The following is a 26,040-nucleotide window of genomic DNA, read 5'->3' as shown; positions in this document are numbered from 1 at the left end:
CATAGTGGTTTGTTTATAAATAGATTTAAATCTATATTTTTTCTTAAAATGGTGAAAGAGTCAAATTTTAACACTAAAAATGCAATGATTGTTAAATTGTTTGTATTTTATATGTTTTAATTTGAAATATACGAATAAATTAAACTTTTCTGTTCAAGCTTATCGAAATATAATCATTCGCCACGTGTCCAGCCGTGGTTTCTCCTGCCGGACACGTGTTCCTTAAATTGCCATTAAAATGGCGGAGTCTAGGGGAGGGGAGGCGGTGAGAATCGGAGAGAGATGGAGGCGAATCACCAAAAGCAGTCTCCACTGCAACAACAAGAACAACAATCGAAAACGGAATCCAAATCAAACGACGGCGGGAGAGGTAATGAGACAATGGATCCGACGACGAAGCTCTTGATTCGTGAAGCAATCGTTGCCGGCGAGAAGGGCGGTGGATCGGAGGCTGACGACGCTGTGGACGTCCTCGCCTTCAACAGATCAGTGAACAAAATTGACTGTTCTCTGGAATGAATGAATGAATGAATGAATGAGGTCTGTGTTTCAATGTAATCCTCCTCTGTTTCATTTCTTTAGAATAAAGAAGAGCAAGAGCTCCATCACGAACTCAAGAACTCCTTACTTCGCTTGGTTTATATATATCTATCTATGTATATATATATATATATATATATATAGAACAAATAAAACGTGGTTTACGTGTTTTGATCCAAGTAAAAGTGGATGTGTCCAAATCCATTATCTCTTTCGTTATGTTTGACCAAAATCCTCGTGGGGGAAAGGAAATTACTCCTTAGTTTCTTTATTGAATTAATGGTTCAATCTCTTTTAATCTGTACATTTTTTTATTTTCAAATCTCGTCTCCAAGCTTTTCATAAATTTTGACGAAGTAATATTTATTTAATTTTGTAAAATAGTAATAATAATAATTTATGTATTAAGAAGTCACATGAAAATGTTGGTAAATGTTAAGCTTTTGTATTTCGATTTTGAAACTTCAAGAAAATACTATAATAAAATTTGAACTTAGATTAAATTAGAATAACTTTTAATAATATTATTATTTTGTCGAAAATGAGATTAAAGACATCATTCATTCCCTACCACATTCCCTACCAACTATTCGGTTGGTAAGGAAAAGAGAACTTTAATTTTGGAATGGTGATCAGATCCGCATTGTGAAGTTTAATTTAATTACTCAAATCTAGTTCTATTTAATAGTATCCATCAATGTTCAATTGTTGGAATTCGTTATAAATCTACTTCAATTTTATTTTATTGATACATAAGGTACAAAAGAACCAGCATATTCTAAATATTCCAGCATCCATCAGAACATTAAAGTGAAATCAACCACATAAAATGGCATGCAATTGCAAATTAAGACATCAAATCACAGAACAAGAAGATGCAGAAAGATTTCAATTAATATAAACCAACTAAAAGGGGGAAAATCCTCTAGGAGAGGCCGGAGAGAAGTCTTTCTCTATCTACAGTTTTCGATGCTGTACAAAAAGAAAAACAACAACAAGATTAGATGTGCATCTAATCGAGTCAGATCCAAATCCTGATCCTCATCCGTTTCTCCAAAAATTCAATCAAACACTTCACGGAAGAACCGGAACACGAACTACGAGTAGCGGTTCAAATTAGATCCATCGATAGTTCGATGAAAACCGAGACCTAATTTCTTTTTCTTTCTTAAATTACTACCAGTGGCACAATTCGAGACGGCGAGAACAGAGAGTACAAAGATACTTCCTCTTGATCTTGAGGCAGAGAGGAAGAAAACAGAGCTTCCATCGCCTTTCGACATCAATGGCGTGCACTTTGCCTCGACAGAAAGGACACGTTCCTGGCGCTTGTTGTCGACCGAGCTCTTTCTCTTTCTCGTCCCATACACATGCGAGCCACATTCTTCTGCAGCCTCTCGGTGCTCCTTCTACGGCGGCAAGAGAGGAGTTCGTTCGGCGGAGCGCGCAACCAAAGCCGGAAAGCGAGATGAAGAAGACGGGAATCGAAAAGCAAGAGAGAGAGAGAGAAAGAGAGGAAAAAGAAAAAGGCAAAAACGGTGAGAAAGGGGGAAGGCGATTTTTAGTTGTAATGAACTTAAAATCTGAGACATGCGGAACCCGGTATTTATAGAGAGAAATCTCGGCTTCGTGAGTGAAATAATATTATTTTAAAAATATAAATATTTGTCACTTTTCTTTTTCATGAATATACTAGATTATTCTTTCTTATTTTTCATCCTCATTTTTAACCTTTTTAAATATTTATAATTTATCAATCTATTTTTTTTTAACCTCTAAATAAATTAATTTTATTTTTTTATCGACTTATTTGGACACGAGAGTATATCATGAGAACTTATTGAGAGTCGTGTTCATCTAACAATTTAAATATATTATTTTAAATAAATAAAAAAAGTAAAAGCATTTCTAATGATTATTGCGTTCGTTTATTAGATGTTTTATGATTATTTAATGAAATTCAATAATAATTTAAACATATTATTAATAATGCATTTAAACTAATTAATATATTCTGGAAAAATAAAAAACTATCACGTCTCAGCATTTTTATATATTTTAATTTTTATATAATGATTATTATATTTTATCCTAAACACTATATTCTCTAATGTCAATATATTTTTTTTTTTATAAAGTTTATAATTAAAATCTTCATTACTTTAATCCGAATGTAAAACAAATTAGAATTATAAAATAAAAATCTAAAAAAAGAAAAAAAAAAACAAATTGAAACAGTTTTGTTACGTGACGTGGCGTCACTTTCAGACGCGGATTTCCACGTAGACGTCAGGAAATCTACGTCACGCGTTGCCATAAAACGAGAATCGTAACCTTCTGGAATTTCGTATCCCTTTGCACCAACTCAGCAATTGGAAAATAAAATTCACTTTTGAAAATATTACCCTTTTAATTTTAAATTTTATTTATCATTATTAAAAATTAATTTAAAATTATTTTTTCTATTTTTATTGTATAAATGCAAAAGGAAAGGGAAGCCACTTGTCAGTTGTGATCAGAGCGCATTAGCCACATAGGAAAAAGCGACAATTTATTATAATTGAAGGAATTATTTAATTATTTGGACTTTACCGACGTCTTTTTCTTTTTAAAATGGGAAAAAATATATATTTTTTATTTATAAATGTTTTAATTTATGGGAGATTTTGAATTGGGAACTAAATTAAATAGATAATTCCAGGTATTAATTTCCACGTTGGAATGTAAATGACTCATCCATCAAGTCAATAATGATGACTCATCATACTCCAATATTTTCCAACTCATCCAAATGATTATTTTCTCGTTTTATTATCTTCTAGTAAATAAATAAATAATTCGTATTTCTTTTAAATATTGTTAAAAATAAAATAAAAAGTAACGAATAAAATTTTATATAAAATTAAAAAGTTACATAAATAATTTTTTTTGATTATGTTAGTGGAATTTAATATGTCTAAATTTCCAAATATTAGAAAAAAAGAAAATGGAAACTGGAAAAAAGTTACAGGGATATTTTGGACTTTTCACCATCTGGTTTCAATGGATCATGCGCAGAGGAAGAAGACGACGAAGAAGAGGCTGTAATGGCTGATTCAGTCCATGAAAGAAAGCTTTATGAATTTGGGTAAACATGTGCTCATAAACCCATTTTCAATGGCGCCGTCTTCCTTTCCGCTCGAACACAGCTTCACATTGGTTACTTCTTGCGCGCCAAATCCGACGCCTCGCACGCTCGTTTCGAAAATCTCCGTCAGCCATTTGTTGAACACGTTTTTGGTGAAAGAATCTGACCTTGATGAAACTGCTTCCAGTGCTCTCTCTTCCACGCTGAAATTCGCCTGTTTCTGTGACCTGATGACGCCCTCAAATGATCGGATGATCTTCGACTTGAGTGATTCTCTCTGTTCTCTTCTTGATGATGGAGTTTGGTTGAAAACGAAACGGTTCTGAATCGAGTGGAGAAATTGCTTCTCGATTTGGAGGTTCTGTGCTGCGGATTCTGGATCGCCAGGGAGAGGTATGCTTTCCTCTGTTTCTTCTTGTGGTTCTTCGTCTTCCTCGGCTTTGAGGTTTAGGTCGAGGTTGTTAGAGCTTGATTGCCTCGATAGGTTACCGCTTCCGTTGATTTTCACTGCTGCGTCGATGGTGTTAGGGATTGCATCTTCTTCCTCTTCTTTGATTGTTCTTTGCTTCTTTGTGTTGTTTGGGGATTCCCATTCGGATTTTCGCTTCTGGTCTACACTGAGCGCTCCAAAACCAGAATTTCTCGCGATATTCAGTGTCATAGAGATTATGGAATCTGTATCCTTATCTGGTTCTCCACCTCTGGTCAAAATGAATATGAATTTCCGAGCATTTCCATCCTTTTCATCTATTCCTCCGAATTTTCCACCATTGAATCGATCTGCTAGGAACTTCATGAATTGAGGATCTCCCCGATCAATCTCTTCAACTAAGACTACCAGTTTTTCTTGTGATTTCATGGCGTTTTCGAGGATTTGAGAAGATGAAGTTGCCTCATTGTCACCTCTCGCATTTATCTTGCAGAGTTGTTCAACAGTCCCAAAGAAAGATTCCGCAATGGCTCGAGCTAACCTTCTTTTGCCAATCTGATCATCCCCTTCAATCAATATCCAAAAGAATTCTTCATTTGTTGATTTGAAACTGATCAATGCTTCAGCTATGGAAGGAATGGTCTCTGATTGCCAAGGCACATTCTCTTGCAATGATTTGCTCAGATGATCTCTCTGTGTCATTGCTTCTTCACTCTTCTTCGTAATTGCCAATTTTATTGGATCTTTGAAGAACAGGGAATCACCTAGCGAGAGAGAAATGTTTACTTCCTTGTTATCTTCTTCCATGTTCTTGAGACAATCCAAGCTTGGTGATGCACCCTGATATCTCTGACTTTCATTGTCGAAATTGAACTCGGTGATGCAGGATTGTTGCCGCCTAAACCGAAGCATTTGATTTGAACTTCGCGTCATGTTCACTGCTGGTTCGGTGAAGCTGATCGTATCTGAATCTCGGAACATGCTGTTCCTCGTCGGAAATGGATGTGGCCAAGTATTCAGGTACTTACTTCCACTGGAACTTTCATTGCTGTGCATAGTGGATTTCTCCTGACTCTTGAGGACACAAAAAAAAGTAACCATGTTGAGATGTTAACAACGTAGGATCCAACATGAGATTAGTACATTTGTAATATTAAGAAATGTTGAATATGTCAATGATCTAACCAAAACTGAATCAACTGGACGTTCTTTAAAGCGAAGTGATCGAACCAACTAAGTTCCATTGGTTTTCTATGCACTAAATTTCAGCCATCAGTCAAGTTCTTCTTGAAAGAGAAGGATTCTATATTTGTACCTTAAGATGGGATAGTTGGGTGCTGAAGGGCTGCAGCCAGGAAGGCAACTCTTTCTGCTGGCTTGACTCTAATTTCTGAGCTTCCTTATAATGATTGGAAGAACAGTCACAGCAAGTGAGCTTGTCTTGGCCCTCTTGAGCAATACTGAATGGCTTTGTTTCCCAAACTTGTGACGGGTTCTGAGAGAAAGGCGTCGTCGAGCCATGAACACTGCAGAACAGGTAACATCATTGACTTATGAGCCTATCTATCTCTATGCTTCAAGTAGGGAATGGAATTATGAAATACAAACCTGAAACTGTGCAGGCTTAAGCCAAGTGCTCCATCTGAGGGAACAGGAATTGCTTGAAGATCCCATCTAGTCTCGAGAGTTGGCCGTCTCATTTGACATCTCATGTAAGTCTGATAACTTGCTGTTCCCATTAGCCATAACTTTGTGCATGAAATGCTGTGGAATGATATTAGCCTCGTGATTTCTTCGATTACGTGATCGATTTGGCTGTAACCTGAAGCTTCTTTAACATCTGTTTCAACCATCCATTTCAAGTCTCCTGTATATATTATGGCTCCCCACCCTCCTGAAACAAGGGAGTCAATGTTCCTTCTCAGCTCTGCCACCTTTATTTCAACGTCTTCTCTTTTCATGGAGCTCAAGGAATCTGGAGATAGCAAAAACTCAATAAATTTGGTCGATTTTAGTTCATTTGGAACCTCTCCTCCTGCTACTCTCCCCATAAGCTCTGAAATCACATCTTCAATTATTGTTATGGAATCACCTATTATGAGTGTGTTCTTTCTCTTCCTCCCAAGCATTGCCTCGAACACCAACTTGACATCTAGCTTTAAAGAAGCGGAAGATTCAGCAATAAGGTTAGTGCTGGATACTCTCTTTTGTGGGGAAAAGGGAAGTGGGTTTTGCTCAGAAGAGCGAGTCAAGAACTGGGTCTGCCAAAAATCCCGTGGATTAAAATGATGGTCGGAACGCAAAGGCGAAGAAGGAGAAGAGAAGATGCCGCCTGAGCTACCATAACAGTGAAAGACAGAGGAAACAGAGGAATCCTCTAAGTTACTCTTGACAAGAGTACTGGAAAACCCAGCCTCTCTCATAACCCTACTGACACTTGGGTCATCCAAAATGGAAATTATAAGCTGCTCCAATTCCACCTTAATGGCTAATACTGGCTGATGCTGTTGTTGTTGTTGCTGCTGCTGCTGCTCTAGGCAGCCCCTTCTCTGGTTTGCCTGAGCTCTTTTGAGTGCTGCAATGAGTGCATTGGAGAGTGAAGGTTGGCCATGGAAAAGAGGACCAGGTGTAGTAGGGAGTCTATTGAGAGCCACATTGAAACAAAGCTCAAGAGCTCTGCAATGGAGAGGATGTGATGTTTGAAGTGGCTGAGACTTGAAACATGCTTGCCTCAAGAGACTACTACTCCTTGAGCTGAATAAAGTAACAGCCACATGTAGAGGAGTGAGCTGAGCATGGCCTCTCCTCCTTGCCAAGCTCAGAGATTGCTTCAGCACGGAAGCAGCCTCCGGTGTAAAGGTCTGATTCGCTGCACAACCTCCCGATCGCATCACTTACCCGAAAAATCCCAACCCCACCAAGTTACCCTCGACAAAGAACACCTGACCACCTTGAACAAAGAACAAAAACAAGAACAAGAAAAAGAGTTCCTTTCTTCCTTTGATCTTCCTTTAGTTCAGTGAAGTCCTCAATTTGTAGTTGTTGCACAAGCCTTTCTTAAAGCTGGCCTTGTTCTTCCTTCCTGAAAATGGAAGCATCCAATACCTTGAGCTGATGTTGAGTTAGGCTTTAGAAAGATGGGAATGGACCAAATGCCATTCTTTTTATACTAACTTCTTCTATTTTGGCTTCTTCCCTTTTAGGCTGTCTTTCCATTTGTATCATCTCTTCTTCTCCTGTTAGTTTTCCCACTTTTCCAAGTAACTTTTATTTTTAACTACAATCCACAATCAGCCACCTTCTTGAAAAATGACTTAATGATGAACTAATCCTAATTATCTTTTGTTACAAAAGGAAAGAAAAGTAATAATATTTGCATTATTATGTCAGGGGAATCAAAATGTGATGATTGTATGAGATTAACGATCAAGGAGCTTATGATATGCTGCAAGTTCTTTTGGTTCCAAATGAATTGAGTATCATTTGATCAGAAGGGGTCCATGGAAATGGTATCATATTCATAAGAGGAAGCTTTATTGGGACAGAGAGAGAGAGAGAAAGAGAGTTTGAAAGAAGAATGGAGAACAGCAGGAATTCAAAAGAGGTACTGCTAAAGGCTTAAAGGTGGGAAGGAAGGGATATTTCTGCAATTTTTTAGAGTAAGAAAAGGAAGATTTTTCTTCCTTTCTTTCACTTTTTCACTTTGATTCAATGTTTAATTATATCAGTGTGTTCTTTATATGTAATAAAAGATGCAGAATGTTGGAATGTTGTCAAGAAAGAACGGATAAAGGGTTTTGACGAAACCCTTCTCGAGAATCGTTTATATGCAAATCTAACCAACAGTGATCAGAAGGCTTGTTGCTTGGATTAAACTTGAAAGAACGACATTCAAACATATCTCGTTCAACTTCCTAACGATTCTTCCTATTTCAAATATAGTTTTGAAACATTTATGTAAGATCGAGAATAAATTGATGTGTTCGTAACGAAGAGACAGAAACAAGAAAGCACCAAACCAATTTCCATTAAGACAAGATTCTAACATTATATAAACTACTTTGTTTTTTTGAAAATGATATGCAAAACCCAGAAGGCCACTTTTGGGTCAAAAGTGATTGGTAGCTGAATGGCTTCCAAAACTTGGGTCTCCAAGAAGCTTCACTTTAATCTGTCACCATATTCAAGCTTTCACTTTCATAGTCAAACTCATAAATCTCCTCCACCATTGATCCCAATGCAAGTTCTAGCTTTGCTCTTAATATTGCAAACTTTATTGATACACTTTGGACCCTCCCATCCAACTTTATCGCACATAGCTCAATATCGATAATATTGGCCATTCGAGATCTCGCAATTCGATGCTTTCCTTGACCTTTTTTTCTGTGAGATCCCACATCAGTTAGAGAGGGAACAAAACATTTCTCATAAGAACGTAGAAACCTCTTCCCAACAGAAGCCCATAAGGGAAAGTCCAAAGATAACAATATCTGTTAGCGGTAGTATCGGGCTATTACAGTTGGTAGTAGAGGCAAACACAGAGTGGTGCGCCAGCAAAGACATTGGACCCTCAACCGGAGTAGATTGTGAGATCCCCCATTGATAGTTGGATAGGAGAATAAAACATTTCTCACAAAGACTTGAAACCTCTGCCTAACAGCGTTCGAATATCGTATTTGAATGACTAGATTTTTACAAATCATTGAAACATCATATTTGGGGTTTGAAGGGGAAAAAAGATACAAAAGTTAGTTGAGAAATCATTGGAACATTATAGAAGAAACTTGTAATTATGAATTTCCCTTTTAAATTTGATGATCCAATGAGGAATAATCATGGAGTCCAACATTGTTTCAATCTCAGTTCTTTCTGAAAATCTCAATGATTTGGTCTGCATTTAACACAACAGATTGTCAACATAAAAAGAAAACAAAATTAAATCAAAAGTCATCAACTGTTTGTTTATATGCAATTTTTAGATTTCACATCCGAATGTCTAGCCGCTCTTCATTTTCTATCAATTACTGACAACAATACGTAACGGGTCAAAGTGCACAATATCTACTTACGGTGGGCTTGAGCTGTTACAAATGATATCAGAGCCAAACAATGAGCAGGGTGTCAACGAGGACGTTAGGCCCCCAGGGGAGGTAGATTATTGTGAGATCTCGCATCGGTTGGAGAGGAGAACAAATCAATCCTTATAAGGGTGTAGAAACCTCTCCCCACTCGGTTGGAGATGAGCATGAAGCATTCCTTATTAGGGTGTAGAAGACATCTCCGTAACCGGCGATATCTGCATGATAAATCACTAATCAACCCATAAACATAAGTTGACGGGGTACGATAAATTTGATTCTAGTAATCCTTCAACACAGGACAAAATTAAGGATTAGCACGAACATTACGGGTTAATCTCGAGATTATTCGAAAGAAACTACAATAACGCAAATCTCTTGACTAACACAATCTTTTGACAAAGAAAAGAAGTGAATTCTTATGAGAATATGATGAGAAGGAGGAATATTTATTTCATAGAAATTAAGCTTTATTAAAGTAATGGCACAAATTTTAAAAAAAATACAATTTATTTATTTATTATTATTAAGCTTTCATCAATTTTCAAGTTCTTTTATACTTTTTGCATGGGATTTTAAGGGCTTAGCTTACCTCCTAGAGAGAACGATCGTTTTCATCATTATGTTCTGTCCTTTATTCCTCTTTTGAGACCACTTTTGTGTTTGTTTTTAGCTTTTCCGTGCTTTTGAACTTGTTCTACTTTTAGCTTTTCGATCGTAAAATTTAGAACGAATGAATGAATGATATGTAAATTAGGTTAGTTCGATGAACGGTTGGAACCCACGTCAACTAATCAAGTGGAAGATCGTAAGTCTATAAGTAAACATTGTTTTTATTGGTACGAGACATTTTAAGTATAGTTACTAGAGTTTATGTTCAAAGTGTACAATATCATGCTATTGTTCTTCGTTGTCCCTATCAGTTGTTCACTGAAGAACATGTCACGCCCTCCTAAAGCTGATTGGGATCGATATATAGGAAAATTTAAGGGCTTCGAGGGAAGAAGATCCTGAGTTAGTCTGTGATGTCTCACCTTGGTTGGGGAGGAGAACAAACCACCATGTATAAGGGTGTGGAAACCTTCCCCTAGCAGACGCGTTTTAAAGCCTTGGGGGAGCCCGAAAGGGAAAGCCCAAAGAGGACAATATCTGCTAGTGGGTGGATTTGGGCCGTTACAAATGGTATCAGAGCTAGACATCGGACGATGTGCTAGCCTGCTTGTTGTTCCCCGAAGGGGGTTGACACGAGACGGTGTGCCAGTAAGGACGCTGGCCCCAAAGGGGGGTGAATTTAGGGGCGATCCCACATCGATTAGAGGACGGAAAGAGTGTCAGCGAGGACGCTGGCCCCGAAGGGGGTAGATTGTGATGTCTCACATTGGTTGGGGAGGAGAACAAACCACCATTTATAAGGGCGTGTAAACCTTCCCCTAGCAAATGCGTTTTAAAGTCTTGAAGTGGAGTCCGAAAGGGAAAGCCCAAAGAGGACAATATCTGCTAACGGTATAGTCCTTGTATTGATTTTTTTAATTTTTTTATAAAGGTAAAAAGGGTTAAATGTTATTTTTTAAATTTTATGATTTTTTTTTTAATAATAGATAATTGTGGGATATTTTAATAATATTTTAATGATAGATTTCAGACCATTGGGCTGAGCCCAAACATAAATTGCTTACATTAAAAAAAATAATAATAAAAAAAAATAAATAAATAAAACTCTTAATTTTCTTCGAATTTTAAAACAAAAATCGCACGAAAAAAGAAAAAAACTGGAAAAACCGCGCAAACCCTACTTCATCTCTAGTGGCCGCCGATTTCCCGCTCGTGGTCGCCTGCTTGTGGTCGCCGATTACCTCCGGGAGTAAACGCTCGTAACCAGGTAGGCCATATGTTTGCCATTGACTGAGTAGAACTTGAATTCTTGGTTGTTGTTTATCTGATTGTTCATCTTCTCTTCCTTTTTTTTTTTTTTTTTTGCGATCTAAGCACACAAATTTTCGATTTGAAGCGTCGGTGAGCTGGAGGTCTCTATAATATAATTCCTTCTTTAGATTCAAGTCATCAGAAAGCTTGCAAGTTGTAATTATGGGCAAACCAACCTCTCGGTAAGACTGCGTACTTTCAATTATCCTTTCTTAGGCTAGGCGCAGCTTCTTATTCTTTTTTTTTTTGTCAATCCTAATTTTTCTTGTCTGTTGTTGCTGAAGGTCGGATTCGAAATCTAAAGCCGAACGCAAATTTGAAAAGAAGATACAATTCTATGAGAGTGAGTTTGGAACTCTGCATGAACTTGATTGTGTTCGCTGTAAATTGCTTCGCCTTCTTTGTTACAGAAAACTTCTGATATTATTGACATTTTTTGTTTTGATGTAATCTAAAGAAACATTGTTTGAATACAGAAATATAGATAAACAAATAACAAACCTCAATCGTAGAGGTGTGGAATAGGTTTGCTAACACTCCAAATACATTAATGGCATTCTGCTAATTCTATGCAAATTGCTGAAGATATCTGATGTAGTTTCAAAATTGTCTTCCTAATATAGAATATGAAAAGAACATAATCTAATTTTACTTCTGTTGACACTTTGAACATGTTGAGAGTACATTTACAAAGTAAATATCAATCTGTTTCCTTTAAATCAAGTTATGTTTCAATGAAATTTTATTGTTTAGGATCTTCAATTCACGCTTGGGATGTTTATTCCTTTTTTGAGTGCTGTTTGTGATGTCATAGAAAATTGAACGTTTATAAATCTGACTACGTGCAGGAGTTGGTGAAACTATTGCTACCTTAAATGCTCAAAAGACTATTACTAAGGTAAATTTTGTATTCAATTGCTTTGCTCTTACAATTTTGCCATACCATCAAATTTCTTCTTAGTTGGTGGATGTTCAATTTTCTTGAAATCTCGACCCCATGTTTACAGCCCATAGCAATAAGCATGAGAAATACTTGGTACCGCAGTGAATGTGTTCGAAATAGTTGGGTTCGCCTAATAATAACCTATGTCAAAACGAGTCCAAATTTTCTTATAACCAAACATTGCAAGGGTTAAATGATCTTGAAACGACATGAACACATAGTTAAGAGGGTTTGTGTAACAACCCAGATCCACCGCTAGCAGATATTGTCCTCTTTGGGCTTTCCCTTTCAGGCTTCCCCTCAAGGCTTTAAAACGCGTCTGCTAGGGGAAGGTTTCCACACCCTTATAAATGGTGGTTTGTTCTGCTCCCCAACCAATGTGGGACATCACAGTTTGACAGGGTACTATTGAAAAACCTTTGAATTCTCACAAGGAGCTTAAATGTTGCATACCATCCCCAAGGAAAGAAAGAAAGGGAAAATAACCTATCAGTATCCGTTCTTTAATTCTTTTAGTGTTCTGCTGAAATTGAGTACGTTTTACAGAAGAAACTTCGAAGACGTAAAAGGGATTTGAAGGCTTTCGATCTTACTGCTCTATCGGAATTTCTTCCTGGATTGAAGGCTCCCAAACAAAAAACTTCGGACACCGAGTTAAAAGTAAATTGCAAGTCTAGGCTTAAGTTTGTGTAAGTTGCTTCTTACAACTATTTGACATGTTCTATACTCTGTGGTTGTTTGTTGGTCTTGTAATGATGTGGGTTCATTTTATCAGATTGAAGGAAACAAAGCAAATGGGTACAGTTCTTAATCACCCTGCATTCCAGGCAGATCCCCTGGGAGCTATTCATCTACATTTAGAGAGCACACAACCAGTTGAGGAACCGAAGAAAAAGAAGACGAACAGAAACGGGAGCAAGAAAAGGAAAGAGAAGAAGTCCAAAGCCACTGCAAAACCTTCATCTATGGAGATGTGACTTATCTCTCATCGGCTTTCTTTTGCCATAGTAAGCCTACAGCTTTTTTTTTCAGCCCGAGAAGTTTGTTCGGACGTAACTCTTCGACTAAGAGGTAAGAAGTTCAAATTGTCAGCTCGATCTTGCTTTCTTAATTTTGATTATAAGAACCCCTAGAATTCATGGGTGGGTGAGAGTGGTTCTTTCAAGTTTTCCTTCGACTAAGAGGTAAGAAAGTGGAAGTTGATAACTATGAATGAATGAACTCATATCAAGCAAAAATGAGTTCAATACCATTTGGAATATTTATTTATCAAGTGCAAAATCTTGGATAGGTATTTTCCTTGGACCAAATTGGAACCATGCTTGTTCCTTGAAACATCTTTCACTCCATCTCTCTTTGGTTATGAGATCTTGCCTCATTAGTTCCGAGCTCCGAGATCAACGGTTATCAAATCTTTCTTGTTCTCAATTAAATCTACTTTGTTCATACATAATATTCGCTTTTGTTTTGGGTGTGATTATGCTTTTACTTGTATTGATCTGTAACAGTCTAACCTTATCACTAGTAAATATTGTTCACTTTGGCCTGTTACATATCATTGTTCAATCTCACGGTTTTAAAACGCATTTGCAAGGGAAAAGTTTCCATATCGTAACGATGGTTTAATTAATAAGAAATCATGCTTCCACGTTTTAATCAACCTGCCTTTCATCCTCTAGAATGTGAATCATTTTTAAATGTGACAGAAATTGACAACAGGTTTGAATTCTTAAATTATTAATAAAATATAAAATATGAAAATAAGTTTTTAAAAGCTAGTTTTTTAAAAATTTCAAAAAAGTGCTCTTAACACGTAGACATAAAAGCCAAAAATAAAAAATAATAATTGTTAATTTATCAATAATTGAAGGGAAATAAATACAATATATATAACACGTGCTTATTAATAAAAATAAATGAAATTAAAAAACAACGGGTATATGGTTTTTTTAAAAATAGTATATTAAACTTTGAAAATGAATTATATATATATATCGCCATCTTTCGTGAAACAAAATTTTATGTCAACGACATATTTAACACGTGTCATATATCTAAGCATCTGGAGATTTAATTCATGATGTTCTTTAATACAATTTTTTTTAATCGATTCATTAATTTTGTATATAAAATATCCACGAAATTTAAGAAATATTAAATAAATCTCAGTACAAAATCGAAAGTTTAAGACTGTATTAGGCTATTTTATAGTTCATAGAAATATTAGATACGAAATTAAAAATTAAATTAATAAAAAATAAAAATGTTGGAAATTAATTGAAAGGAATTTGTGGGGATTTTTCAAATGTAAATTGATTGATTGATTGTTTTGAATTCCCATTGTTGAATGGAAATGTGTGGAACCCATTCTTCTTTCTCTTCTTCAAACTATTGTATGGACTCAAATTAAAATTTCAGCTCAACCTTCAAAATTGATTTTTTTTCCTTTAAATAATAATAATTAATAATTAATAATAATTGGATGGTGATGTGATCCATATCAATTATTATATTAAACATTGAACTTTGTTTCCAATTATATTTTTTTTTTATTGTAAAAAGTCTTATTTTAACATTAAATTTTAAAATTAATTTAAATACAATTAATTAATCACTTTTTTAAGGCATAATTGTCCTCTTTATTTTTTAACTCTATCTTTACGTGTCATTAATCACTTTCGTAAAAAATTAAAGAGTGTTTAGTTGAAATAATGTCGGGATTTTTTTCTTGAATTCTCATCCAATTTTCAATGAAAAATAAAGATGTTTCGCATATTTTGTCCAACTCAAAATTGAGAAACGAGATTGTTGCCTCAACAATCGGTGTGGGCGTCTGAGTATTGACAGGATCTTTCCCTAATACGAAAGAATCGAGATTGAACTTTACTTGAATGTTTTCCTAATGGGACGATTTATGTCGATGTGCAATTAAGATCTCTAATTTCAAATCTTAACGATAAAAAAAAAAAAAAAAATTAGACTAATAATTTATCAAATTCATCGAAAATAGAATATTTATTTAAAAGATTATATTATCGACCAAAAAAATTAATTATTTATATATATATTATAAAAGTAGGGGGCAGGTGAGTCAAGCGAAACCGAGTAAAGAAATGGAAGAATTATTCGCGAGGCCTTGTGGACGGTCAAGATCTTTCCAAGAAACATCAAGACTACATAGTTCACACACACGTGTGTGGTGATTGGAATTTATGTGCGTCGCAGGTAACTCTAGCATTTCTGTTTGTCTATATATAACGATCACACATGAAATTCCATCCATGCCCAAGTTCAGATGCTCAAAGTGATCGTGGACATAAAATTACGATTTTATTTGTTTTTTATTTCCCTAAAAGAGAAAGGAAGGGGGGAAAAAACTCTCTCCGTCGAAGCAAGAATCTGATAACGCCGCCGCCCCCGCCGGGATATGGATAGTTTCGGAAACGATTGCATGAATTACTTCGGGACTGATATCTTCATACCAACGGAAGAGCTCGACAGGTCTTTTATTTTTGCTCTACTTCTGTATTTTCTGTCTTTCGAAAATGTTGATCTGTGGAGTGAGGATTCAGGGAATTTGTAACTCGAATTTGACGCCGGTGTTTTGATTAAGACAGTTGGGGATTCGACGAGCCGGTTTCCGGATACTACGATTCGAGTTCGCCGGAGGGAGTTCTGTCGTCGTCGTCGGCTACGAAGAACATAGCATCGGAGAGGAATAGGAGAAGGAAGCTTAACGAGAGGCTTTTTGCGCTCCGATCGGTCGTTCCTAATATAACTAAGGTTAGGATCGAGTTACTTGTGTTCGATTTCCGTAATTAGTTCATAGCTCTCTTTTTGGAGTTCTGGATTTTGAAATTAATCAATCGAGAAATGGATTGAGCAGATGGATAAGGCTTCCATTATAAAAGATGCAATCGATTACATCCAAAATTTACATGAGCAAGAGAGGAGGGTTCAAACTGAAATTTCCGAGCTCGAATCAGGAAAGTTTAAGATAACAGGGTGTGAATTTGACCAGGAGATTCCCTTGTTGCTCAGACCTAAGAGGAAGAAAACTGAGAAGTACTTCAGCTATGGATCTCCTGCTTCAAGAACTTCCCCCATTGAAGTCCAGGATGTAAGTTTTCTCCTCTCTAGCTCTCCTTAAAATTTTCAACAAATCAATTGATTTAGGGATTTTGAATTGAGGGGAATGTGAATTGCAGCTTAGTGTAACATACATGGGGGGCAGAACAATAGCGGTGAGCATGACATGCTGCAAAAGAGCAGATTCAATGGTTAAACTCTGTGAAGTTTTTGAATCACTGAAGCTCAAGATCATCACTGCCAATATTTCTGCTGTCTCTGGAAGGCTTTTGAAGACTGTCTTCATTGAGGTAACTACCTTCTCCCCTCTTGATATTCCATCAAATTAAATGAATCCGCTCCCTAACATGAATTCAAAAATCTGTATATTCCCTAATAGCCATTAGAATTTGGTACACTTGAGACATCTAACAGTGAAAAACGTGTCTGCTTCACCAAATAAAATAATTTCCCCCTCTTTTTGTTCTAAGAAATCCAAACTGAGTCAGCTGAATCAAGTCAATACAAACAAATAAATGGAGAAGTGTTTTAAAGAGGAAAAGTAGGAAATTGGGGGCCCTTGCTAGGAATTTGGGCATGTTTTCTGGGATCTTTGAACCATTGAGATACAATAATCGTAAGCCATGTGCTACCGTACACATAGGCATAATGGATCCTCAAAATTTGGGTGGTCTTAGTGGAATGCTTCTTTTTCTTCGTTAGCCTTTGTTATTATCATGTCCCTTTCTTTGACCAGTTTTGTGCTGTGCCTCGTTTATTTTGTGGGTCGAATTTAAAATGTGCTTTAAAGTTATTCTCTCTCTTTTTTTGCTTAATTTTCTCTCAAGGGTGCATAAAATATTTTGATTTTTTAATTTAATGATATTTAAATATTTTTTTTTAAATTTATTCAACTTATGGATAATATGGGTTTATGGTTGTGGATAACTGTTTTTAAAAATTGCTTTGAATAATTTATCCGACAAGCAATCATTTTTCCTTTATCCGTGGGCCAGACAGTCTAATGTCTCTCTTTTTTTTTTTTTTTTTTTTTTTTTTTTTTTTGTTTTAAGCTCAACTTGTGTCCTTATGTTTGGTTCTTTTTTAAAAAATAAAGTGCCACATTTTGTTATTCATTTAGAAATAATTCCAAAATTGTATAAGGAATAAATTATATTTTAGAAATAATCTCTTAATGGTATAGAAAATCTAAAAACTAAACCATCTATCACAATCGACTCCATTTTGAAAAATGAAAAAACAAACGACTAAAAAAATACAGGGTTAGAGAAAAAGGTGAACCACATGAAATTTGTGAGTATTCATGTTTGAAACTCTATTTTCCATTGAAATTTTCTTTTTCATTGAAATACTAAATATGAAGATCTTTGAAGATCTTCCAATTTCTTTTTTATTATTTTATTTTAATTTTGAATTCAGCAAAATGGGTAGAAATTCAAACTTTTAGCCTCTCGGTCAAAAATTGAACTCATCTTCATTTTAGTTAGAAATTGGGAGAAATTGGGAGGTGTTTTCATTTTTAAAAGGCACTTAAAAATACAGCACAAAATGGGGCATAGACTACGTTTTGATTGATTTTGAATGAAGAAAGTTAGAAGAGGTGGGTCTATGATAGCTGTTCATCCAGACAAAGGTAAAATTATAGGAAACAAAAGATATGATATGCAAATAAAGAACGGGACAGAATTAACTGTGGACTCATTGTCAATAAAGCCCCTTAAACAAAGTGGAAGATCCAGTTGTGATGCAATTTTGGTGAGGTTGGTAATGACAGCATTTTGCCATTACCTCACCTCACCATCCCCACACCTTTGGAAAATGTAATTTTGTTGACACACTTTTAATGATTGTGCTTTCAATTATATGAACTTTTCATGTTCAGCTAGTGGTAAGTTTATATTACATTAATAAGGTTTTTATATTTTCTGGAGCTAACTGCATATAGGTGTCTTTGTCACAAGGCAGGGAATTATATAGATATACCTCTCCAACCATGTTGATAGATAGTACACAACTCTAGCGCACATTTTGATTGGATCATTTATTAGGAACAATGAAATAAAAAAACAAGTAGTTTGTTGATTAATTAACCTAGAAGAATAGTTACAGCCCCATTTTAAGCCTTGTGGAGCCATCAATTTTGTGGTTTTTACTCACTTTAGCAATATTAGATAATGATTGGTACAAAAATCTCAAAAAAAAAATTATGATTAGCAATATTAGTGTTCCTACTTTAGATAGTTATGATTAGCTTTAGCTTTCACTATCTTCTAGAGAGGAAAAAAGAGAAACAGGAAAGAAAATGGTAATAATTGATGTTGTTGTGCCACTTAACTGTGTCTAAATCGGCTTAAGAAGAATCCAAAACCCTTCCCAAGACGAACTCCAAGATCTAATTAAAATTATCCTTTGTTCTGGAATTGCAGGCTGAGAAAGAGGAGAGGGATTACTTGAAAATTAAAATAGAAACAGCAATTGCAGGTCTTAATGATCCACATAGCCCCATGAGCATCTGAGAGTTGGAAACTGGTTCTCTCACACTCCCTGATCAGAGTTTTCCATTTTGCTCTTTCTTGGGGTTGTCGTCATGTCACATGATTTGTTTTCCTTGATGAGAGAGTTCTCCTTTCAGGAGTTTCCGAGAGTTCTTTTCTTGGTCCAAGAAGATATCAAATGTAAGAGTGTAGAATCTTCCATGTATAATTGTCCATGTCGAATGGTTTCATGAGTATCAACACAATTATGTGCTTGAGTTTCTATATTTTCTGGATCTACGATATTCCTCAAATCATCATCAAGATTGCAATATATCCAAATTCTCGACACTTTTTTATGAAAACGAAGAGTCAACTTCGCCTATTCAACCAATCTGTAATACTGGGAGTGTGACATAATAAGAGAAGATATTGAAATTGGTCGACATACCTCAGGAATGGTTTGAACTCCTATTGTTTCACCTTGATGTACAAAGCGACCATCTAAGGATAAAAGATAAGGAAAAATAGTGAAGGTCAGTCTAATGATAACTAAGTATTGAGAGCATGAGTCTGATACCACGTTTTTCAATCAATCATGGATCAAATAGAAGTATGATAGTAAGACTTTCAAACTCATGGATGAAATAGAACTATTATTCAAATCTCACATACCAAAAAGATAATTTTACCGATAAAACGAAACAGTGTAGCTTAAAACATATGTGATTCAACTCGAAGACGGAGAACTAAGATAGCTTAAAACATAATCTCCTGGATGAGCGTTGGATTTCAACAGAGTTGTTGAAATCCCTCATTCTTGAACATAGAAGAAACCGTGTAGCAAAAAGTTCTAATGAACCATTCATGTTATAAAATGGCATTAAGACCAAAAAAGTGATCATATCTGTAACGCTACCTCCATGGAGCACATGAATTACGTACCATAGTAGCAGGATATCTTTAGGGATCACCAGCCATAGTTTCCTTGTGTTTCAGCCTTTGTTAGAAGACCCTTCGCACGCCTCTCGGTTAATTCTCTCTCTTTTTGCTTCATATCATAGTACAATGAAGTGATTTGGTGCTTTCTCTTGTGCAACTTTGAAGGCTTCCCCTTTGTCGAGGTAGGCTACAGAAACGGAGATGCAGGCTAACATAACAGTGCAGTAGAGATAAAAAGAATTCAAGGCCCACAAAAAGCTGACAACCTACCCAACTCATCCTAGAATTCCTTCCTATCTGTCTGGGAGGCCCATAAACCCCAGACACCTGAGGACACTGAAAAGAACCCTCTAACCACTTCCAAATATTTGGCAATTGAGGCGTACCATATTATGATAATACCTCCAAAAGTGTGAGATTCTACCTCGGATATATTTTAAAATCGTGAGGCTGTTGACTGTTGATGACGATATACAACAAGCTAAAGTGGACAGTATCTACTAGCGGTGAGCTTGAACTGTTATAAAAGACATCTTGAGCCTCCAAGATCTCTCACTGCATCTTGGACCATGACCTCTTTAACCGATCTCCTACTCCTTACCCCTCAAACCTCTTACATTCCAAGAAATCACTTCCATTTTAAACAATGTGAAACCCTGCTTTATCTGTTGTTTTCCTTCCCTCATAACTAACCGACCAGACCACTGCAATTTCTTAAGCTACTTATCAGCTAAAATTAGGGAAGTGGGTCGAGACTCATGCCAATTAGAGAAAAAGAACAACTTTAGATTTCTCACATTATGAGTGTCCACATACATTGACTAATCTCATAACCCAACTACTTAACCTTACAAAATTTAGCTGCAAAATCATATTTTTCAAAATACTTAGCCACCAGCCACGACATTTGAACCTAGAACCCTATATATTTATAAGCTCTATGGAAGGGTGATTTCACCATCCTAGCGCTACATAACATAAAACCTCATTGTATGTTATTTGCGATGAAGTTATAAGTGACATACTGTTGAACACAACTCTATGTGGGAAACACTCGCACACTTTATTAAGACTAATCGAGAAGAGAGTACAAGACACTTTGTAAAAACCACTACTTTGTGTTGTTTGGTATTTCTTGGGATAATGAACTAAGTAGGGTGGGGAGGTATTTATACTAGAGCGTAGTCAATCTATTCCTAAAATTTATCCGTTTGTTCCTAAAATCCTAAATCCTAAATATAATTACTCATACAATGGTTGGGCCTAATCTGAAGTTATAAGTGACATACCTGGTAAAGAGGACCAGAAGCAATTCCAGTTAACTTGACCTGGTTCTGCCTCGGTCGATTCTTAATCAAGGCCTCCTGCTCCACCTCTAGTATTTCCGGCGGAACCTCATTCCTTCTTCTCTTCTCAGGTATTCTAACAACATTTTCAGTGTCCACCATTGCGGGCTGACAGCCAGGGTCACTCCCGTATGGGATGCGATCACCATAGTTACCATGACTCTCATAACTTTTATAGTCACTAGCGATCGTAGCTTGCAGAATTCCATGCATTTTGTTCTGCAACGAAATTGTGAAGTTGCAGCATTCTCGTTGTTCTCCCCGGGATTAGCATCATTCTGCTCAACACCTCTGTAATTTACAAAACTGTCGTAGTTTTCAGTACTGTGATCAATCTTTTGAGTGCTGCCTGAATCATCAGAAGACGATACCCGCACATCTGTATCGAGAATCGATCTTCGCCGAGAGCCTGAGCTCGAAATAACTCCCAACGTTGTCGAATTCCATACATTTTCGACGTTGTCGAGGATTGCGATGCCTTTCAGCGCCTTATTTCATCTTCTTCTTCATCGTCGTCGTCGTCCTCCTCGTCTTCACCCAATTTCAGCAAAGAAGAGTTAACGGGTGGCTTAAATACGACGACCTTTTTTGGCTGGGACTCCGAGGACGAGGGATTTGATTTAGGTTCCTGCAACTTCTTCGAATTAGCTTGTGGAAGGGAAGAAAACATGGATACTGATTCCGTGAGATCACCGTCACCGGCACCATCCATCACCATCAAATCGAGAACTAGAAATCGAAATCGAAGACTTCGTAGGGCTCCCCATAAGCCGTGGAAGGGAAGAGAAAAAAGAGGAAGGTTTAATCGAAGCGGCACCTAATTTTGTTGCCGAGAGCGAATCTCCTTCGTCTACGTCTTCGTTCTTATCATCGTCAAAGAAACCAGTTGGCAGAGAAGGCTTGGAATATTGTTTGGGCTGGGGAATGGATTGGAAGAGGGAAGAAGATTTAGGCGGGGGGGGAAGAGACGAGGAGAAAGATGAGTTTCTCTGAGGCTTGCTAATTGACAACGGTGGTTGCTGCGGCGGTTGGTGGTGCTGCTGCTGCCGTTCTTCGTCGTCGTCGGAAACGTAGTTGGCTAACAGTGAGTCCATGAGAAGCGCAGAGAGAGAGAGAGATGGCGGGCTTTGGGAAGTAGCGACGCCGTTTTCTTCTTCTAATTAAGATTTTATATTTTTATTTTTATTTTAATTTAATCTTAAATTATCGACGGTTAGATGAACATGATTCTCTATAAACATGATTCTCTTGATATTGTCCTTGCTTCAGTGACTTTAGTTTGAGACGAGATAATAATATTTAATTATAAATTCATGATCATTCCTTACCCTAATAAAATTAATTTCTCGTCCTCAGTGTTATGATTATAAATAAACTTTTGTTTGATTATTTTTGTTAAATTCTTCCTCCTTCGCGCCAATTCTGTCTGAGAATATGTGTCCATGCCCTAATTTCTGTTCCTCTTTTACAAGTGCGTATTGGCCACAAGTTCTTTCTCCAGCTCTTCGCGTTCTAACAACTGGCGATCTAGCTTCTGTGGATGGATTCTTCTGTGGAGGATTGTTCTTCCGATACGCTTGGGTTTATGGAGCTTGCTATTCTTCAGGTGAGTAGCCTTCCTGTCGAAGACGGTGAATTTTTGTTTCATAATACTCTTGTTTAACTGTTCTGATTTCGTTCCAAATAGCTCCAGGCTCGTTGGAGTTCGCATTTTTTTAACGAATGCTTGACCGTTGTTGATTGAAATATTTACATGGTATTTTGATCCCTGGGTCGAATTTTTGTATGAAATATAGTTCTTCCTTTGATGATTCTATCCCATGCGGGTATCCTTGAAATTGTTGGTTCTAAATCATACTTTTTCGTGAACGTTGGGATCATGGGAATGAAAAATCAGTATTTGGGGGTTGAGGAAAATGGAGACCGGAAAATTTAAGATTAGGTTTGGCTCGGTGGAAATGTGAGATCCTACATCAGTTGGAGAGGGGAACGAAACAAAGGGTATGAAAACCTCTCTAATTGACATATTTTAAAACCGTGAGGTTGACGGTGATATGTAACGGACCAAAGCGAATAATATTTGTTAGCGGTGGGCTTAGGCTGGAGTGCATCTATATCAGATTTGGAACTGAGATGAATGAGTTCGTTTAGGGTCGTCTGTTTTTGGATGGGGTTGCTTGTTTTGTTCATCTGAAAGCTTCTTCTAGACACATTATATTGTCATCCAACTTAAATGTTTGTCTTAACGGTGGAGATTTATTTATGTTATATTAACTCATTGCTTTTCCATGTCATGGCAGGCCAAACTCGCACTAAACAGCCTTGAAGTGCCTGTGGGGTAAGCGATTGTCTTTCTTTACCATTATTGCCGGCAAGATCTGCTGTGTTGCAATTGAATTTACCGTTTGATGCATTTTCAAGAGGAGGATGTATCAACATTCCACCTCAATGCGCATGTTGACAAATAATTCTTGCTTTAACCCAAGGGTTGAAACTAAGTTGAATATGATTATTCTTCTTCTAACTTGAATCAAATGCAGACATTGCTGTTATCTAATTATTCTTGTTGTTCAGCTGTGTGATTGTTGAAGATGGGGTGGTCATTGCCACTGGAAGAAACCGCACTAACGAGACCCGAAATGTAATCCATCATGGTTCCTATCTTTTTCCCACGTTTTCTTAATAAACATAATTTTCAATGTTAGTTTGTGGTTGACGTCAATTTAAGGCAGTCTTTTTTGGGTTCTGTTCATGTATCATAAGCTAGAACATAAGCTAGCTAGAACATCTGCACTATCCCATTAAAAAGAAAGAAGGAAGAATTACAATGTTAAACCTGCTTCTGGAGTTTAGATTTAAAGGAAGGGTACACGGGCATTACCCCAAGCCCGTTTTGCTTACAATGTTTATAAGCTTTCTTCTGCGCTGTAGGCTACCAGACATGCAGAGATGGAAGCGATCGATAGCCTGATTGAGGCATGGCAGAGGGATGGACTTTCAACCTCAGAAGTGGCTGATAAATTCTCGAAGTGCAAACTTTATGTTACCTGTGAACCATGCATTATGTGTGCTTCTGCCCTATCAATACTCGGTATGTTTTCTTTACCCTTTTATTTTCTTTTTCTCATTTCTCAATCCAGAGGGGTAACTGTTTGCCAAGAGGGTCATAGGTCATAGTTACCTTTCACTTAACTTCATTGAATATGGTTAATTCATTGTTAGTGGATCTCCTGTTTTAGGTATAAAGGAAGTATATTATGGTTGTGCAAATGATAAATTTGGTGGATGTGGATCTGTATTGTCGCTTCACTTAGGTAGCCGGGAGGCGCCTACAAGGTTTGTTTCTTTATCTACCATGATCAGATTTTAGTTTTGGGGCGATGATCTCTTTGGTCTTCTTGAACACACTGCTGCAGTTAGTTGTTCACCTTTCCAAATTGAACTATATTTTTATGTAATTGTCTTTTAAATGCTTGCAAGCTATCGATTCATGTGCTTCCTTTTAACTGGATATTCTTCAATGATAGGTTAAGTATTAAGAGAACCTAAATTCATCTAGCATTATTTACGTTTTGCACTATCCTCCCACATGAAGAAAATGTTAGTTTAGATTGAAAATGATTATTTGAAATCGTAAAGGAAGTTGTAATGGCCCTAGCCCACCGCTAGGAGATATTGTCCTCTTTGGGCTTTCCTTTTCGGGCTTCTCTTCAAGGTTTTTAAAACGCATCTACAAGGGAGAGGTTTCCACATCCTTATAAAGAATGCTTCGTTCTCTTCCCCAACCAATATGGGATCTCGCAATCCACCCCCCTTCGGGGCCCAGCGTCCTTGCTGGCACACCACCTCATGTCCACCCTCCATCGGGGCTCAGCCTCCTCACTGGCACATCGCCTGGTGTCTAGCTCTGATGCCATTCGTAACGACTCAAGCCCACTGCTAGCAGATATTGTTCTCTTTGAGCTTTCCTTTGTGGGCTTCCCCTCAAGGTTTTTAAAACGCGTCTACTAAGGAGAGGTTTCCACATCCTTACAAAGAATGCTTCGTTCTCCTCCCCAATCAATGTGGGATCTCACTGAAGTCCTTTCCTATTCGTCTATTAATTTATGTATTACCTTTCATTATCAAGATCTGAATCTCTTTAATTTGTATTGACAGTGGTAACGGGCAAGGAAGGGGATTCAAATGTACTGCAGGAATTATGGCATCTGAAGCAGTTGCTCTTTTTCGAAGTTTTTACGAACAGGGGAATCCCAATGGTATGTGGAATCATTTGATAAACTGATCTGCATGATTTGCATATTTGTGAGATTTTAGCTCTCTTGGATCGAGAGACTGAAAAATTTATTGCATCTTAGAGGTCTCATTGATAGTGGTAGTGTTCTTTTGCAGCTCCAAAGCCTCAAAGGCTCCTTGGTAACCATCAGGCGGGTCAATGAGAGAAATGAGGTCACTTTTGCTTATGATTCTGTTCCTGTCAGAAGAGCTTTTGAAACTGGCAAAGGCATCCCGTAGTTCATATCTCAAACAATGGAGTTTTGAGCTTGAAGGTACCAACCTCGAGGTCATTGCTATACAATCTGAGATTATGATATTTCTATCCACTTAGCATTGGTAACTGCTACCTGAACTACTCCTGTATATATGTTTATAATGATTCAAATGTTCTCTCAGATTGTAATTAAATGGTTTATAATATCTACTGTGACTCAATTTTCAGCATCAACCAGAAAATATTCCTCGAATCAAATGTCTGCAAATAGATTATGCTGGAAATTCATATTGGTAGGGGGGTAGTAGTGATTGAAGCAGAGATGTTGATGTGTGAGGAACGAGAGAAGATTGAAGAGAAAACAAAAGGCCTGAGGAAAAACTTCCACAGAATATGGTGGCTTACAATTAGAGAAGAAACTGTTATATTGTTACGATCACTTTCTAGTGCCTAAAACGAGCGTAGTTCAATAGTTTAGGTATCTCTACTTCTTTCCATCGTCACAAACGCAAGTGTATTGAACCATGTTCCTAACATGGACCATTTTGTTGACGGAATCAAGTATCGTTTGTATTCTCCATTAGTGTCTATACTATACGTTACTCAAAATAAATCGATCTCTGATACGTTGTGTATGTTGATTTTGGACAGTTGTC

At 36.8% G+C, this 26,040-nt stretch overlaps 5 protein-coding genes, 1 long non-coding RNA gene and 1 pseudogene across 11 annotated transcripts; 4 read left to right on the top strand and 3 right to left on the bottom strand.

The window, feature by feature from the left end:
• Positions 1-1,416: 1,416 nt before the first annotated feature.
• LOC111780298 (uncharacterized) lies at positions 1,417-2,135 on the bottom strand. Its single transcript, XM_023660662.2, has one exon. It carries the CDS (start codon positions 1,921-1,923, stop codon positions 1,717-1,719), a length of 207 nt encoding a protein of 68 aa, XP_023516430.2. The 5' UTR covers positions 1,924-2,135; the 3' UTR covers positions 1,417-1,716.
• A 1,283-nt stretch (positions 2,136-3,418) lies between these two features.
• Positions 3,419-7,454, bottom strand: LOC111780315 (protein SMAX1-LIKE 4). Its single transcript, XM_023660688.2, has 3 exons — positions 5,706-7,454; positions 5,413-5,623; positions 3,419-5,171 (listed from the first exon to the last, which is right to left on the bottom strand). Exons 1-3 carry the CDS (start codon positions 6,986-6,988, stop codon positions 3,636-3,638), a joined length of 3,030 nt encoding a protein of 1,009 aa, XP_023516456.2. The 5' UTR covers positions 6,989-7,454; the 3' UTR covers positions 3,419-3,635.
• On the top strand, positions 3,920-7,982 carry LOC111780316 (uncharacterized). 2 transcript variants are annotated; one of them, XR_002812829.2, is made up of 5 exons: positions 3,920-4,060; positions 4,591-5,117; positions 5,367-5,634; positions 5,720-5,809; positions 7,488-7,982. It is a non-coding gene; the product is annotated as an uncharacterized LOC111780316 (long non-coding RNA). The 2 variants fall into 2 exon arrangements; XR_015413895.1 differs by having other exon boundaries at positions 3,922-4,060; positions 4,984-5,117.
• Positions 7,983-10,899: 2,917 nt separating this feature from the next.
• On the top strand, positions 10,900-13,592 carry LOC111779583 (ribosome biogenesis protein). Of its 2 annotated transcripts, none has more exons than XM_023659649.2 (6): positions 10,900-11,054; positions 11,162-11,280; positions 11,383-11,441; positions 11,947-11,996; positions 12,588-12,730; positions 12,817-13,592. In XM_023659649.2, exons 2-6 carry the CDS (start codon positions 11,261-11,263, stop codon positions 13,016-13,018), a joined length of 474 nt encoding a protein of 157 aa, XP_023515417.1. In that variant the 5' UTR covers positions 10,900-11,054; positions 11,162-11,260; the 3' UTR covers positions 13,019-13,592. The 2 variants fall into 2 exon arrangements, with proteins under 2 accessions (XP_023515417.1, XP_023515418.1); XM_023659650.2 differs by having other exon boundaries at positions 10,902-11,054; positions 11,184-11,280.
• A 1,721-nt stretch (positions 13,593-15,313) lies between these two features.
• LOC111779882 (transcription factor bHLH35) lies at positions 15,314-18,891 on the top strand. The gene is made up of 5 exons (XM_023660068.2): positions 15,314-15,542; positions 15,659-15,824; positions 15,928-16,161; positions 16,250-16,420; positions 18,557-18,891. The coding sequence occupies exons 1-5, from the start codon at positions 15,469-15,471 to the stop codon at positions 18,644-18,646; spliced, it is 735 nt and encodes a 244-aa protein (XP_023515836.2). The 5' UTR covers positions 15,314-15,468; the 3' UTR covers positions 18,647-18,891.
• LOC147787360 (tRNA-specific adenosine deaminase TAD2-like) lies at positions 16,281-25,960 on the top strand. Of its 3 annotated transcripts, XR_002812755.2 has the most exons (9): positions 16,281-16,420; positions 22,365-22,498; positions 23,193-23,230; positions 23,467-23,533; positions 23,824-23,983; positions 24,132-24,228; positions 25,051-25,151; positions 25,285-25,442; positions 25,613-25,960. XR_002812755.2 is itself a non-coding variant. In XM_087119539.1 (8 exons), exons 2-8 carry the CDS (start codon positions 22,433-22,435, stop codon positions 25,329-25,331), a joined length of 576 nt encoding a protein of 191 aa, XP_086975665.1. In that variant the 5' UTR covers positions 16,281-16,420; positions 22,365-22,432; the 3' UTR covers positions 25,332-25,960. The 3 variants fall into 3 exon arrangements, 2 of the variants coding, with proteins under 2 accessions (XP_086975665.1, XP_086975666.1); XM_087119539.1 differs by having other exon boundaries at positions 25,285-25,960; XM_087119540.1 differs by lacking the exon at positions 16,281-16,420 and adding an exon at positions 22,586-22,648 and having other exon boundaries at positions 22,361-22,498; positions 25,285-25,960.
• On the bottom strand, positions 18,420-22,102 carry LOC111779878 (uncharacterized; annotated as a pseudogene). The gene is made up of 3 exons (XR_015413663.1): positions 20,836-22,102; positions 19,550-19,733; positions 18,420-19,108 (listed from the first exon to the last, which is right to left on the bottom strand). The product of XR_015413663.1 is annotated as an uncharacterized LOC111779878 (transcript).
• Positions 25,961-26,040: the final 80 nt, after the last annotated feature.

Source organism: Cucurbita pepo, chromosome 18 (assembly GCF_057944985.1).
Source record: "Cucurbita pepo subsp. pepo isolate OVF chromosome 18, ASM5794498v1, whole genome shotgun sequence".
NCBI classification, from domain to species: Eukaryota; Viridiplantae; Streptophyta; class Magnoliopsida; order Cucurbitales; family Cucurbitaceae; genus Cucurbita; species Cucurbita pepo.
Note: the sequence above shows the minus strand (reverse complement) of the source record. Positions and strands in the feature narration are given on the sequence as shown.